This window comes from Hoplias malabaricus, chromosome X2, assembly GCF_029633855.1.
Source record: "Hoplias malabaricus isolate fHopMal1 chromosome X2, fHopMal1.hap1, whole genome shotgun sequence".
Taxonomy (NCBI): domain Eukaryota; kingdom Metazoa; phylum Chordata; class Actinopteri; order Characiformes; family Erythrinidae; genus Hoplias; species Hoplias malabaricus.
In genome coordinates, this window is record NC_089819.1 from 17,258,198 (window position 1) to 17,275,458 (window position 17,261).

General features: G+C 39.4%; 1 protein-coding gene across 2 annotated transcripts in view; it reads left to right on the plus strand.

Moving 5' to 3' along the window:
- LOC136676888 (ras-specific guanine nucleotide-releasing factor 2) overlaps positions 1-15,591 on the plus strand; it is a 67,263-nt gene extending 51,672 nt beyond the window's left edge. For both annotated transcript variants that reach the window (XM_066654164.1, XM_066654165.1), the window contains 9 exons: positions 5,130-5,242; positions 5,387-5,447; positions 7,773-7,876; positions 8,773-8,857; positions 8,965-9,162; positions 9,718-9,797; positions 9,888-10,005; positions 10,129-10,197; positions 11,569-15,591. In XM_066654164.1, coding sequence (XP_066510261.1) covers positions 5,130-5,242; positions 5,387-5,447; positions 7,773-7,876; positions 8,773-8,857; positions 8,965-9,162; positions 9,718-9,797; positions 9,888-10,005; positions 10,129-10,197; positions 11,569-11,661 — 921 coding nt within the window. In that variant the 3' untranslated portion in view covers positions 11,662-15,591. The remainder of the gene's footprint in view (positions 1-5,129; positions 5,243-5,386; positions 5,448-7,772; positions 7,877-8,772; positions 8,858-8,964; positions 9,163-9,717; positions 9,798-9,887; positions 10,006-10,128; positions 10,198-11,568) is intronic.
- The last annotated feature ends 1,670 nt before the right edge of the window (positions 15,592-17,261 follow it).

Genomic DNA, 17,261 nt, shown 5'->3' on the forward strand with positions numbered 1-17,261 from the left:
TTTACATACATAGTAGTGCAGCAGGTGTGTAGTGCTCTACTGGTACCACGCATCTTGCTATAATAAATTTTAGTATAGCTTTCTAATAATGAACATAGTCAATGTGAGTTTATAAATCATTTATTTATAAACAATTTATTTAAATTGAAAACATTTGGCTGTGGAAGAGTGGAACAGATCTACAGTGATAAACCTCTTTCCTTTAGACTTTTGTGATTCAGATTTAAGGTGAATCACGCTTTTTATTGTTACGCATATTCCTTGTTTTCAGGTGTTATTTTGCCCCTTGAAACAAAGTTAGAAGGTGTAGTGGTTAAAAATGGAATGATATGTCATCAGGACACAAAAAACAGCAGCGCTCCAGCTGTGCTCTGCTGCCAGTCAGCAGTAACATCAGAGAAGTGCTGCTGGATTTTAATGTTGTTACATTTAAGGTATCATATGCTTTCAAAATCATTCAACAGTCCTTTATTATCACCCACTCCTAACTCACTGTAATGTCATTGTATTATATATTATAATAATATTAGTACACAGCCTCACAGATGTTAATATGTCTGAATACTTTCAGATCCACACAGCAATGTTTCAACACTTAATTAAAAGCCTTTCCACCAGATTCAAGGTTATTACTGCAGCAAATCAGAGATGTTGTATAAAACCTTCCATGTTTAGGACCTAAACTTTCATCTCTTAGCTAACAACGGATGTGGCTTAGATGTCATTAACTAAGCATATCTTTGCTTACTGACTACATTTGGACGATAAATTGTGTAAAACAGATATTCGTGTACGTATTGCTTTTAACTGGATATATATTCAATTATATCTGTGTAACTTGTGAACTGACAATTTGCAGTCTGCAGACATCCAGGCTGAATGAAATCAATAAGTAATAAGTATTCCTCATATTAATCTGAGAAGAGTAATGTCTGCTGAATGAAATAAGGAGAGTGATGTGATAAAACCACAGTGGTCTGATGAGTCCTGGCTGTGACAGAAGCTGTGTGTGTGTTATTGTGCTTGTATTTGTAATGAGGATAATTGTATGACCTCTGCATGGGCCCTGCTGGGCTTGACCACTGGCTGCTTACGGTCTACCCAGAGCCCAGGGGGCAACATGTAGGCTGCTGCACTATTAATTAGCGTCACAACCTTGTTGCTGCTTCCTTGGACCTATTTGTGCAATCACAGATGATGCTAAATTGTCATATGAGAGTTTACAAATAATATTTCATTTTTTTTTTCGCTCAGATTAGTTATTTTTCAGTTGTAGGGAAATAAAGCAATGCTTCAACTAAATACAACAGACATAACACTAAATGCAGCTGATCAGCCAATGAAATTGGTTTGCTTGTTTAGTTCTGCACTGGGGCTACAAGGCTAAAGTAATCAAATAAGCAGCTTGTATCCATCAGTTATATACATTGCTTTTTACTGATTTTCTAGGTTACACTATCGAATACATTTTTTCTTACCTATTCATGAAACTTAAGTTTGGCTGTGAATTTTCTTTATCTAATAGTAACATTAGCCATTTAGCTCCAGGGCTAATGCAACAAAAGAAGTTTCAGAAGTCATACAATAATCTACTGTATTTGAGGTCCAGGAAATCCATTTTACAATTTATGTGTAGATAACAAAACCATTTATAACAAAGGTAAATTACTCTTCACAAAAAAATTATGTGCATTTGTAAGAAATTGAGAGACACTCACTAGAGGCAGTGTTTGGTTTGATCTGTCTGGGCTACTCTACAAACTTGGTGGTTCAACATGGCTGCCTCTCACACTTATTCATAACAAACAAAAACATGTTATTATCTTTGACATGGGATGGTGTGCCATAATACATTTTCATAACTTTACACACTGCTTCTTTAAATCAACAGACAATTTCCTAATGCAATCTTCCCTTTAATATGGATGTTCAATAACATTTTTCTAAAAGCAGGTTTTCAGTTTTGTTATCCATTTAAAACACTTTCTGCAAAGAATCCATTTGAAAGATGATACATTGTTCTTGAACTGGGAAAATACCTGGCAGAATGCATGTTTTTGTAGTTTCAATGTTGAAAAATGTTAAAATATGAATGCTAGATGTGCTTGAAAGTCTTGTAAAGACAGGAGGTAATTGGGGGCTGTGTACACTGTCTGCTTTATGAAGCAATGTTTCCCTTAGTGAAAACATCAGTAGTAAGCTCAGTATTGTTATGATCCTTTAATGAAATGTGCCTCTTTTCTCAGAGGTAAATAAGAGATGTTAAATATCTTGACCTGTCTTTTAGCTTCGACCCAGCTCCCTCATCTGAAGGTGTCTGTGTGAGTAGCAAGCCTCTATAATGTACCATGCAAATGAGGCTATCTTTGTGCTTTCAGCTGGGGGCTTTTAACAGGAAAATGGCATTCTGTAATTATCCATGTTTTTACTCCGCCACATTGCCTTGACGATGAAATCGGTTACATTTTTATAGCTTTTTTTACATTACATTTTTTTTTTTACATTTTCTCTCTGTGCCAGCCTTGTGCCATTAGACTGCATCAGAGCGTAGAAGCCTCTTTTGGTTTGTTCATTTTTCAGAGCAAGCACATAGCACATACAAACAAGCCTGACTTGATTTATAGCTGCAATTTGAGCTGAGTTTTAGAACAGCTGTTATACATATGATTTAACCTTAAAAGTTTTATTAATCAGGAAGATTTCCTAGTGGTCAGCCAGTTTTAGACATTTTGGGCAGCCATGTTTTGTCATAGTGTTTGTTTTGTTAAAACATTAGTTGATACTAAATTCTTTAGTTAACTTGTGAGAAACATATACTCAGAGTGCACAGAGCTGGCCTCAAAAAAGTGAGCTGATTTATTGGTGCAATTTGAAGGCCTCCCAGGCCAGCTGCGCTAAATTCAATTTTGTGTTGGAACGTTGTGTAAGTGCTGTGTCAGATAAGCAGTCATTTTCATTTTTTTAAAACACATATTTAGCAGTCAATCACTGGCTCTTTAACTCTTTGTTTTTGCTGTTACCACAGGTGATAAAGGAAGCTTGTTCTTAATATGAATAACTCAAAGATCAGTGTTACCTCTCTCAGAGACTTCAGTTATTTTGATTCCTCATCCATCCAAGGCTCTCTCTGAGTGGGTAGAATTGCACACTCTCATTCCTTTTATTCAGTGTGATGCTCACCAGTGTATTTGTTGGCTAACATTACATTACTGGGCCTGAGGAATGTTCTTCTCCAAGCGAGTTGAGCTCTATGTTTGTGCAGTGTTAGCCATATTTCAAATTTCAGATGACTTCACATGAAGCATATGCCTGCACCCTCCTGGATTGGTAGAATTGTGAGATCGGGGAGAACGAGTCAACAGGTGCAACTGGCAGTGACTAAATATGGAAGAAAAGGGTCGTAACTCATTAAGACAAATGGAGGAATGTATGTTTGTGAATTCTAAACTGCATTACTACTTCTATTTGAGCTTGATAAAACCAAATATAAATCATGTTTTGGCATAATTCATTACTCTTCAGTATTGTTACTATGTAATTATGCATGCAATACTTACTTCTGAAATAATTACTTATGTAAGAGTGTATCATCGCTGTTCAAGTAAAAATATGTAACTATTTTTAGTTTGAACACAGCTGTGTGAAAATTTCATGGTGATGGACCAATAGAAATGCACCAAAATTATTGCAATTTTTTTCTCCCATCTCATGTAAAGTGAAGGAATTTTGGAGACACATGTTTTTTCTTTGGACAGTAACGATATGTCAAAAAAATGGTCCCAGTATTTAGTAAGACATAATATAATCTCAAATAGCATTAGGATTAGACTGAGTACATGTGAATTGACAAGAAACCTGTCTGCAGTTGAATGAGAATGGCTTTTTTAATGGTGAATTCATGTTGTCCTCAGAGCATCTCTTTACCCCTGACTCCAGAGACATTAGCCACCCACTTGCTTCTCATAGGCAGAGGAGAAGAGAGCAGAGCTGGAGTTATCCATTGATTAGCACACAGGGAGCAATATCGCTGAGGCAGTGATATCTCTGATAAATCCTAATGGAGGATGGGCATTTTAAATTATCCATTTTTCTGTGTCGATGTACATTATGCAGCTCTGCATACTTGCTTTATTTATATTAATCCTTGCTTACTTAGAGATGAAGCACTAATTTACAAATGGACCCCACTGTGCTGTACCCATTTGACACGGCCAATTGGGAGCACAATGCACTTACTCTGTAAAAGGAACAAAATCTACAGTGGTTAATGAGCATGCGTCTTTGGACATCAGTCGCTCCTTCCTCATCAATATTGCATGGTTAAGCACTGTGTTTGTGTGTTGTTTCTGCCTCCATAAGGGTCCATCTGAAATAATAAAACCCCAGCCTCTGAATATTGCCTCTAGGTTGGGATTTAAATGGAACTCTTTTGTTCTTCTTTTTGGGCGAGGGTAGCACACAAGCACAGACTTTTTCCTCCAAGAAAAATTTGACCACAGACACAAGGCCTGATGCGTATAACTATACCCTTTATGTGAGACTTAAAGCAGTAAATTATTTTTATATACTTATAAGTACACTAGATGATGAACCATATTGTTTTATTTTCTCTGAAAGAGCCAGAGTGTCGCAGTCACACAGCTCCAGGGACCTGGAGGTTGTGGGTTCAAGTCCCACTCCAGGTGACTGTCTGTAAGGAGTTTGGTGTGTTCTCCCTGTGTTTGCGTGGGTTTCCTCCAGGTGGTCCAGTTTCCTCCCACCGTCCAAAAACACGCATTGGTAGGTGGATTGGCGACTCAAAAGTGTCCATAGGTGTGAGTGTGTGAGTGAATGTTTAAGTGTGTGTTAACCTGTGAAGAACTGGCGCCCCCTCCAGGGTGTGTTCCTGCCTTGCGCCCAGTGATTTCCGTGTAGGCTCCAGACCCACCGCAACCTTGAACTGTATAAGCAGTTACAGATAATGAATGAATGAATGAATGAATAAATGAAAGAGCCAGAAATCTGGGGCAGTCATGTTTTAAAAAAGGTTTAGTACACAGTATCTTACACATCCAGGCCACTTGGTGAATTAAAAGATTTTGAGACAGTAACTGTTTGTTCCAGTAATGTTGATTGTTCTGCCCGGGCAGGACTTTGAGCTGAATGTTGAACTGAAGATGGGTGTAATGAGCCTTCTGGAGGAAGTGCTGAGAGATCCTGACCTGCTCCCACAGGAGAGAAAAGCCACTGCAAATATACTCAAGTAGGTCCCATCTTTTTTATCTGTAAGATAAAGGACTGAATTTATCTCCTCTGAAGTCACCTTCAGAATGAAGAAATGAAGCTTTGTTCTCTTCTCTCTCTCTCTCTCTCTCTCTCTCTCTCTCTCTCTGTCACTGTCTCACAGTGCCCTTTCGCAAGATGATCAGGAGGATGCTCAGCTGAAGATTGAGGACATCTTACAGATGGTGGGCAAGACACTGTTTTCCACTCCTTCCTCACATCCTTTGTGGAATAATCTTCCATATAATGGTCAAAAAACAGCCTGCTCTCAGAACGAATTCTTATGTATTTGATTAAAAAAACAATGCCCAAGACGCATAAAATGTGTATGAAACATTTAGTTACCAGTTAGTTGATGTACATGTTATCTGTGTCCCCAGTGAGAAAACCTACCCTTAATCCTAACCCTAAACTTACCTAAACCTAAGCCTAAAGCTCAATTTATATATCTGCGTAAATCCTACACCATAGGCAACGTGGCGATGAGAACCCTATGTCATAGCCTGAGGCGCATATCTCCAGAAATGTAACTACGTGTCATGTTGATCACAATTGTGATTGGTCAGTAATTTAATTTGAAACAAAGAACTACAGAAACATGAACTCCTCTCTTCTACACTATAGAGACTGCAGACAGCAGCAAATTCATGGTGAGAGATTTCCTCAGACATGGTGTAGAGATCAGGGATGAATAAAATGTTGAACAAAGGAAAAATGCGGATGTCTCCAGGAAAAAATAACTTAACGAGAAGTGGGACCACGTGGAAAAAAACATGCCAGCTTTGAATTTGTTTCTATCCTGGCATATTGTGTAAACCATGCTCTGTCCCAAACAACAATTTGCTCTCTAAATAGTGCACTTTAAAGATATATATTATATATATATTATATATATATTATAAATCTAATACTACTACACCACTACTGTGTGTACTATTCAGCCCTAGTGTTGTGGCAGTGTAATTGCAGAGTGATGCAGACATCAACGCAGAAGTATAAACTCTCACAAAATCGTAGGGCTCTTGTGTAGCTGATGGCGTAGTATAAATTTGCCTTCACCCAAATCGCCAAAAGGTCACCAGTAGAAGGATTTTTTTTCCTATTTCTTTAATACTTCTTTGAGTATAAAACAGACCGGTTGGGGGGATTTACCTAAAGAGCGCCACTAGTGGATAAGAGCTTGTCATTCTAGCATAAACTGCTTTCAGGAAATTGTGTGGACAGTGTAATCATCAATATCTGTGGTTCCTTTTTACATTCGTTACCATTCAGTCCAATATATTATCGATTAAGGATCACAGAGCTTGAGAGAGATGAGAATATGCAAGAGTTCACTTTCCCCTTGGTGAAGCCTGAGAGACAATGTCAGATTGAATTAAAAGTTCAAACAGCAGCTTTCTCAGGGCAACAGGGCCATAATTACACCTTCAGGCATCCAAACAGAGCCTGTTACCTCTGCTTTCCTCAGTCCTCCTTGAGCTATCTCTGTGCAAACAACAAAGACAAAGCTCCCTTTGGGACAGTTCCCAATAGAAAAATCTTATTCCCACAGGTCTCTGCTACTCAATACACTTAAGTCACTGCATTTCAGAGCCTTCGCTATTAAGTTTGCTTCAGTCACATCCAAAACATCTAAATGCACATCAATAACTACTCTCATATATATCCAAAGTACTGTGGAAAGGTTTACTTACTTCATTTCAGCTAAAAATGGCCATTAAGGTATTATTTTGCTTTTTATTTATCAAGAGATTTATTCTTACATATATTTCTTCATGGGATAATCTTTTTGAATTAAGTGAGGAAACCCCAAAAGGAAATAAATGGAGATCAGGTACATATAGAAACTGTGATGTCTAACAACTCTGCAGGCCTGGAAGACTGACATTTTCCTATCCATAAACATCTCTGTTTGTGAATTTGTTGCCAATTTCTTTTGAATATATATTTTCGGGGTGGTTTCCTGATGCTGAAAGTGAATGCGTCATACTTAGGGGCTGTTTCAGCTGGAACTGAAATGTGTGTTCTTTTGCACAGTCCTGTATATGAGAGATTTTTTAAAAATCACAGCAAAATATCCTTTTCCAATGCTTTTATTAATTGTTGTAGACATGGCAAAGGCTATATAAATATAACCTTTAAATAGGCTATAAATATAAATAAATATATGCCCCACACTGATCTAGATCTGAGAGTGGGAAATCAGGATTGCACAGCAGTCATGCTCACAACTGTATACATTAATATGCATGTGAATGTGTGTGGTGTAATACAGTTCCTAGCAGCACAACTTAGTTACATTATTCCACACACAAGAATCCAACAGTGCCCTAGTTACATAGAACACTTTTGCTCAGACTGTACCCTAGTTTGCAGCATTTTGTGTTACATTGTATAGATTGGAAATCAGATTGTCCCACTGTGAAGTATTGTAGCGTAGCTGAGTGTGTTTTGTTAATGTTTGTATGTGTGTGTGTGTGTGTGTGTGCGCGCATATTCTTCTTTTATAGGCTGAGTGCCCAAAGGCAGAGTGCTTTGAATCACTGTCTGCGATGGAGCTGGCCGAGCAGATCACTCTCCTTGACCACATCATTTTCCGAAGTATTCCTTATGAGTGAGTGACCAGTGATCAGATCTCTTATAAATAATCACTTTTCCATTTATTATGAGGTATTTTAACTTAATTTGGAGTCACTGTTAATGCTGAGTATCAAAAAAGAATTACTGATTAATGTGATGTTAATGAAATCAGCTCCTCACATCAACTACTGCATCATAGAATTAAAGACCTAGATCTGTCAAAGCTCTCTCTCTTTTTCTCTCTCTCACTCACTGTCACACTCTTTCTGACTTTTTCACTCTGTCATTCTCTTTTACTCTCTTACTCTTTAACACACACACACACACTCATTCACTCACTCAGATGTTCTCTCTATGTCAGTCTTTCTCACTTCCTTCTACGTTTTGTTTTCTCTCTCTTGCTCTCTCTCTCTCTCTCACTTTCTCTCACACTCTCTCACTCTCTCACTCTCTCTCTCCATCTTTCTCTTTCTCTCACTCTCACTCTCTCTCTCACTCTCTCACACACTCTCTCTCTCTCTCTCACTCTCTCTCTCCCACTCTCTCTCTCTCTCACACCTCACACTCTCTCTCTCTCTCTCTCTCTCTCACTCTCTCTCCATCTTTCTCTCTCTCTCCCTCTCCCTCTCTCTCTCTCTCTCTCCCCCTCTCTCTCCCTCTCTCTCTCTCCCTCCTCTCTCTCTCACTCTCTCCCTCTCTCTCTCTCTCTCTCTCTCTCTCTCTCTCTCTCTCTCTCTCTCTCTCTCTCGCTCTCTTTATGTAATTCAGTGGTTAAGTTTAGTCAGTTCACTTCAGATAGCCTGACTGGCACGAGCTGAAATAAACCACTTTTGCCAGAACAATGAATTGAATGTGTGATATTAATAGCATTATATAATCTATTAATAAATAGTATTAATAATATTTCTAAGAATTTACTTATTCCCACAGGGAGTTTCTGGGGCAAGGCTGGATGAAGATGGACAAAACCGAGCGAACTCCCTACATCATGAAGACAAGCCAACATTTCAATGATGTGAGGCTGCTTTAAAGCCTGCAGTTTGTTACTCACTGTTCACATGTAATGTGTAAATGTATGTGTTACTACAATGGGGATGAATCTCTCTCTACTGCTGTCTGTAGATGAGTAACCTGGTGGCCTCCCAGATTATGAGCCACACAGACGTTGGCTCCAGGGCCAGCTCTATAGAGAAGTGGGTGGCGGTAGCTGACATTTGCCGCTGCTTGAACAATTACAACGGAGTGCTGGAGATCACCTCTGCCCTCAACCGCAGCGCCATCTACAGGCTAAAGAAAACCTGGGCCAAGATCAGCAAACAGGTCAGAGACTGATATTAAAAGTAAAGCTGTACCTACATTCACTGAACTGCAGTATTCACATAAATATATGACACATACCCAATCCTTAAGTGAACACTGACACAAACCCACTGTTTGTAGACCCCCTGAATAATGAGTGAATTCAGCTACTTTTAGAGCTGTAATCATTGTGTACACATATGTTGAGTTACACACAAACACAGCTTGTAGAAAACACTTAAATGAAAGTGGATATTCTGAAGCAACTACAAATGAGTATATGGTCACCGTTCCCAAATTCCAATCACTGGGGAGAGGGGTATAAAATCCCTCAACATTGGGCTGTGTAACAATGGAACTGCACACTGGAGTTGAAATCCAGAGCTAAACATTCAGTTTCATTATCTGACCTCCCTCATGTTTTCTGGATTAATGCTACCAAATCCTCACAAAAATGTGTTCCAACATCTAGTGTAACTGCCCCAGAGTATTGGCTCTTATTGCAGCAAAGACAGACAAAATAAAGTCATGTTGGATTTGTTTCTGTAATAAAACCTTTTGTTTGTGTGTAAACAGACCAAAGCCCTCATGGACAAGCTACAGAAGACTGTGTCATCCGAAGGACGATTTAAAAACCTGAGAGAAACCCTGAAAAAGTGAGACATGGATGATTCTCATTAGTTTTGGTACATATACTTTATTTTGCAGCACTCTTCCTCATAATGACTTTTGTTGTCACATGGCAGCTGTAATCCTCCCTGTGTCCCATATCTTGGGATGTACCTGACAGACCTGGCATTTATTGAAGAGGGAACCCCTAACTTTACAGAAGAGGGTCTGGTTAACTTCTCAAAGATGAGGATGGTAGGTTTAGAACTTAAAATGTTTGTTAAAACACAATCCAAATATGTTTTTTAGTGATTATTTGTTGCACTGGATGTTTTAGAATAGTAGCTTGATGGTATAAATGTTTTTATCTCTTTATAGATTTCTCATATCATTCGTGAGATCCGACAGTTCCAGCAGACTCCCTACAGAATAGAGCATCAACCTAAGGTGAGAAACTCATTACTCAATATTTGTTTCATTTTATTGTATGGCTTCATTGAAAAATGTTGATACACTGAAATAATACTCACAGCACATTGAATTCGCCATGTTTCAAAACATGACATTTCTACTGACTAAATAATATCAGAATTTTTACACAAGTAAATGGAAATTAACATAATTTAACATAAATATTTAAAGGTTTAAACGCTTGCATGTATTTTTTTCACTTTGTTAAATTTAGCGTTAAATTTGAAGTTTTGCTGCACTAAGGATGAGAATAACCCCATATTTCAGTTTGTTCCATGCAACAGATATTTTTATTACTCTTCCTTATAATTTTTTTTGTTATTATTATATTTGGCAGTATTTTCTAAGGACTCTATTGTGGATCTCAGTAAAATGTTTACAACAGCATTTAACAGTTTAGTATCACAAACTATTAATTCCATATTCATATAGTTTTATAAATGCATTAAGAAAATACATTACCCATCAAAATTGGGACACACCCACTCAGGGAGGGTTTCCTTTGTTTTGGGACATTTTCCACACATTGTACAGTAGAGCACCAGTCACAAGTTTGGACATCTTCTCATTCAATTGTTTTTTTACATTGTAAATGAATATGGAGGACATTAAAACTATGAAGGAACACACAGTGAATTATGTTGTAAACAAAAAAGTGTTAAACCAGAATATGTTTTAAATTTTAGATTCTTCAAAGTAGCCACCTTTTGCTTTGACGACAACTTTGTACACTCTCGCCGTTCTCTCGCTCAGCCTCATGAGGTCATCACCTGGAATGGTTTTCAGTGAACAGCTGTGGCCTCGTCAAGAGTTAATTTGTAGAACTGCTCCCCTTTTTAATGTGTTTCAGACCATAACTTGGGTTGTGCAGAGGTAGGGGCTGGTACACAGTTCTATGCAGTAAATAGCCCTATTCCACCAATGGCTAATGACATGATGTGTTCAAACTTTTGATGGGCACTGTATATATAAATAATATCGTAAAATGCCTGGTATAAGCCTGTATAGTGTATGCATGACACTGTTTAAAACACAAGGCTATGGTTTTACTGTTGTCAGGGTTCGCGACACATTATAAAATCAGTTGTTAAGATTATTGTAAATTTTCTTAGACACTACAATAAGGTCTGTGGTGCTCATATTAGGAGGATTTAATGAAGTCAGTCATGTATGTGTTAAGCATGTATGTGTATCTATTAGGATAGCTGTTATAAGTCATTATCTATGAAATTGAATGGCTTGTGAATGCATTTAAAATCTCATGAACTCAGGACTCATAGGAAGTGCTAAGGATAAATTTTCAGTGTTCTGTTCTGTCTCGTTCTTGTCTGCCTTTACCATATCCAGGTCACTCAATACCTACTGGACAAGGCTTTGATCATGGACGAGGACACACTGTATGACTTATCTCTGAAGATTGAGCCCAGGCTTCCAGCTTGAACACAGCCTCAGTCACAGGCAGCCCATTTCCAAGTGTGCTTCTCTTTCACAGGGACGGGTTTCTGTCTCACGTTTGGTGCCGAGGAAAGGACGAGGGACTGGAGAGAAGTGTGGAGATTTTGGGGTTTAATAATAGAAGAGAGTAGAGGGGACAGAAAGTTCATCATTATTCCAGTGCTTCGAGTGAAAATTTCCTCAGTGAAGTGAAGCTGAATGAGACATGAGCTAAGGGCACTGCCACTGTCCTGCAGGTCGAGGGGTGAGTGAGGGTTCCAGGTCAGAGCAGTGAACAGGGGAATATATCATTAAGAGAATGGAGGAAGATGGTGGGAAAAGAAGAAATGTAGCATGTACAGTAGTAGAACTCTATGCCAGGACTTACACAATGTGTAGTGGTCAGGATTTGCTGTAGGGTAGGGGCTCCAGTTTGGTACTTGGTCAGTGGTGGTGATGTTGTGCATGAACTAGACTCTGGGTTCATTCCATGTTTTATTTGCCTTCCTTACATTTCGTCATTAGCCCGTCCCTATACATCCATTCACCACAGAACTAGACCAGAACAGCTGGAGTGTTATTGTAATACTTTAGTTGGGGAAAAGCATCTGAATGTACAGTAGCTTTTTACAGATTTTACCCTCTTAGAGAAGATATTTTATGCAGGTTGTGCTTCTTACGTTTCCTAATTACCTCCCCTAAATGATGTAATGAATATAAAGCAAGAGAAATTATGGATAAGGACAATAATTATTGTTGTTATTATTAAATGCTTTTAAGGTGCCTTCTTGCCAGTATATGAAAAAAAGGATCAAAAAACAACACATAGGATATTTAGCCACTGTAGCAATTTAACGTCATAGTTTTTAAAATGATGTCTAATTAAATGATAATTTAGCTTTACAGATGGAGTTTAAGTCGGACTGTATGCACAAACTGAAGAAAACAGAGATTTGGTTTAAAGATTTACAGACCACTGACAAATTAATGGAAAAACCAAGGCTTGAGTGCAACGTGGCATATATTCTAAAGGACTATTGGTGCTTTTCCACTGCATGGTTCCAGCTCTACATGGCTCGGCTCGGCTCGGCAAGTTTAAAGCTTGATGCTTTTCCACTAGCAGTGCTCCCTTGCGAAATGAAACCGGTGACGTCAAAAAACACCGTCTCTAAACAGGAATTGCTGTCTTTGAAAACCACAACAACTACAGCGGTAAAGTTAGGCGCTGTTTACTCATCGTGTATTCATGTGTTGTTTTATTTCTCTGGATTAAACCCAGCCCCGCGCCCCAGTTCTCACAGCCCAGTTTTACTTGTTGCACGTTCGGCTTTCACTGGAAAGTTTTGTCGGCCATAGGCCCTCGAAACACCTCGTGCTGCTATAAACCTATAAACTAAAAAGAGATTTTACAAGTTTGTGCTGGATAGCGCTGCATTTCGTGGTGATTGACATGGCTCTGGCCAATCAGCGGTCTGCAGGGTTTACGCGTCACCATTTAGGTTGAAAGCTGGGATAGAAAACTTACCTGGTTCCTGCGACCAGGTTCCAGATTTGGTCATTCATTCATTATCTGTAACTGCTTATCCAATTCAGCCTACCTGGAATCATTGGGCGCAAGGCGGGAATACACCCTGGAGGGGGCGTCAGTCCTTCACAGGGCAACACATACATACACATTCACTACTATGGAGTCGCCAATCCACCTACCAACGTGTGTTTTTGGACTGTGGGAGGAAACCAGAGCACCCAGAGGAAACCCACGCAGACACGGGGAGAACACACCAACTCCTCACAGACAGTCACCCGGGAATCGAACCCACAACCTCCAGGCCCCTGGAGCTGTGTGACTGCGACTCTACCTGCTGCGCCACCGTGCTGCCCCAGATTTGGTCAGTGGAAAGCAAAAGAGCCGTGCCGAGTCGTGTAGGTTTCATGCAGTGGAAATGCCATATAACTATAGTTCTGAATTTGGATTGAACACAGTTCCTTCTAAAAATATTACCACAACTGATGTTTAGTTTATGGTGGTGGCGGATGCTGATCCAGAATTTCTCATAGGTGTTCTCCTGTGCTTGGAACTTGGGAATGCATAGCATATGATTTATATCACTGCCATATTCAAATCATTTATTGACCTCTTGGGCCTGTGCTGCTCTCGTAGTGGTTGCAACAAGTGCCCTTATATATATGTTGAGAATATGGTGAAAGATAATCTTTTTTCTCCACATCTCTGTAGATGCGCCTATGTGTCAGTACCTATGGTTTAAAGAGCAGTTTACACTGAGATGGTCATTTGTCTTTGTAGTGAAGGGTTAGAGCTTTACAGGTCTGTAATACCCTACAAACGCCCAGCACTGGCATTCTCAGTGATTTGAGGAACAGCTGCTCATCTCTTTTCCTTACACATAACAGACTCAAGCATCACAGACTATTTAATGTGTTGCTTTGGACCAAAATGTGCAGCCCTGTTTATAAATGTCTTTAACACTGATCTAATCACGGAAGTCATTGTAGTCTCGGTTGCTAATGAAACACAAAGCAACTGACAATTGATCGTGAAGCTCCTGCTGTCCACACCCCAATTATGGACTTTATTTAGACGTATTACTCCTGCTGTCTTGATCTAAAATCGAGGTCATCTGTGACAATTATGTTTGGAAGTTAAATGCACTCATTTTCTTTCTGTTCTTATTTTTCAGGTGCCTCCTTTAATTTGTCATTCGTCTGTTTATAACATTCTCAGTAAAGTCTTACAGAAAGCTTAAAAAAATCTTTAAACTCTTTCCAAACACTTTCTGAGAATATATTTAGAAAATTGTCAGCTTGTAGCAGCGAATGCAAATAAAGCTTAGGTCCAGTTTTGCACTTTCATATGAAGCATCAGAGCTAACACAATGCTGAAGGTCAATAGTCCAAGGACATATAAATGGATGTATATGTACTGGTGAAAATCAAATGTTTCTAAATGCAGAACGGTCCCTGAATGATCTTCATAACTCCAAGCCACAGCTCCAGAATCATTACTTACACTACACTGAAATCTCACCAGATCTGATGGGACGACCTTCTGTCAGTTTGCATGCAACAGAACATGATCGCATGCTGAAAAATCTTATGGGTTTTTGTGTTGATGTACCACAGCTGCTGTATAGTCTCTTATTTGCTTAAAACCTCAAAGGATTGGTAGTCAACTTCTCATTGGACTGCACTTTCGTTCCACTCCTAGGGTCATTCATGAAAGCTGGAAATTTCATATGCATTCCATATTTTTCGGCAGAGAACTGTCAAAATCTGGCCATAAGTCTTTATGTACCACTGTGCTGTATGAAGACAATAAGCAGTTTGTCTGACACAACATTTTTGGGTTTGATTCCTTTCTCCTCTTCGGGTAGATGTAAACTTTAAAGGCAGTGTGTTTATTCTGAGATGGGAGCAGGTTCGCAATTGATGGGTTGCACTTTCAGCAATGTAGCGCTGCTTACCTGGGTGTGTAATAGTAGTATTTATTTCTTTATAATATTTATTTGACCATTTTTCTGTATATAATATGTCACACATGGGTTTACATTATGGTGATATTTTTTATGTAATAACTTTGATTTTGCAAGCACTATTAGCGTACTGTTCCTCTTTGCAAACTAGGCAAAAGAAATGTAGCATATCTAATTCATTTTAAATCCTTTGTCTTTCTTTTTCTTATTGGACTCTGTGTGTAGTGATGTGCACATAGCCTTGCTGTTGTGTGCTGCATGTTGGTGCATGTCCAAACAGGATGCCTGGCGTGAAATGCTTTTTGTAAGATGTCAATACTATTTGTCATCTGACTATATATTTATTTTTTGCTCACTGATTCGTTCAGAGAATGTATAGCTTCAGCACTGCAAGTCCATGCTTTCATTTCAAATAAAAATGACCAAGTGATGTCTTTCCTTGGTGTTATGTTTAGGTGCTGCCACCTTGTGGTTGTAAGGGGTTTAACAAGCAATGTCTTAATGTTTATTTTGCCTTTAGGTCTTCACTGTACACATTACCACGCTTTACCAGATGAGTTGCATCTAAAGCCTCATTAAAATGTAATTATAAGAGTACAGACATGTAATGAGTTCAATATGAGTTTTAATTTGTCCTACAGCTGCCCTCGGGGTACAGCTGAGATCAGAACTATTTATTCTGAGCTGGTGCGAGTGACGCTGGCATTTCTTGGCTGTGTGACAGAGTTTCATATTTCAATCTTTGTGCAGTCTGAGGCAGGATATGTAACATATTTAAACATGCACCAGTGCCTCTCTGCTGCCACAGAGCAGCACCTGATTTTCACAAGATCCATGAGAAATGCCACATTCACCTCAGTGCTATCTCTGAACATGAGCTTAAAAATCTGAGCCCATAAACAATTTTTTTTCTTCAGATGGTGCTACTTAGAACTTATGCTTAAGCAGAATTAAAAAAGCTACACTTAATTAATTCAAATTCCAGGCAACAATGTATTGTTATTTATTTTCCAGCGTAATAAACTGGAAATACTACGTAAGTGTAAGTGGCGCAGCAGGTAGTGTCACAGTCACACAGCTCCAGGGACATGGAGATTGTGGGTTCGAGTCCCGCTCCCAGTGACTGTGAGGAGTTGGTGTGTTCTCCCCCTGTCCGCGTGGGTTTCCTCAGGCTGCTCCGGTTTCCTCCCGCAGTCCAAAAACAGGTTGGTAGGTGGATTGGCGACGTGTGTGAAGGACTGGCGCCCCCTACAGGGTGTATTCCCGCCTTGCGCCCAATGATTCCAGGTAGGCTCTGGACCCACCGCGACCCTGAACTGGATAAGCGCTTACAGATAATTAATGAATTTTCAAAGAAATCCTTAAATGTATTTTCCTCGGTTCAGTCTTAAAATGTGGTTATCTTTTTAATTTCTCACTATCAAGCTATACCCAAAACACATGCAGTAATACTGAGGTCTACTTCCTTTTCTCAGCTAAACAGCGTTGAGCTGTCTTCACACAGGGGAAGGGTGGACAAAAAGGTGTTCTCCTAAATTAGCTTTAATGAATGCTACATTTTAAAGACTAGAAATCATTTTGACTGAGTGTGTCACTTCTATTCTCTGGCTGTCTTTCCCTCTAATCCATTGGAGAAAGACAGGGATGAAAGTGTCCCGGCAGGGACGCTGGTATTAACCCTGATAATACCAAAGCTCTCTGGTTACTCTTGCGCAACAGGCCTGCGCTGAAGTTTATGCCAATATACACTTGACAAATATGTTACTCTGTGTTTCTGAGGAAATCCCACAGATCAATATTTTAATTTTCCATAGAAACTGCTGTTGATAGCTAGCGCAAGAAACACAAGTAAATTGAGCTGAAACACTGTGGTCTGTGCCACAGGACCTACACACATGTATGCACATATACACCTTCCGGAGGTCAGGAGAGGTCAGCTGTGTAGGTGTGAGAAGGTTTCCGGTTTTGTGAGGGAGAACGCTGAAGGGCACAGTGTCCCACAGCAGGGAGGTGCTGGCCACTCTCACATGCTGATGGTAGAAAGTGGATTGGCTGCTGGGATCAGCTCTTTATTGGCAGCTCAGGCCCAGAGCAGAGCCACTCTACACTCACCTA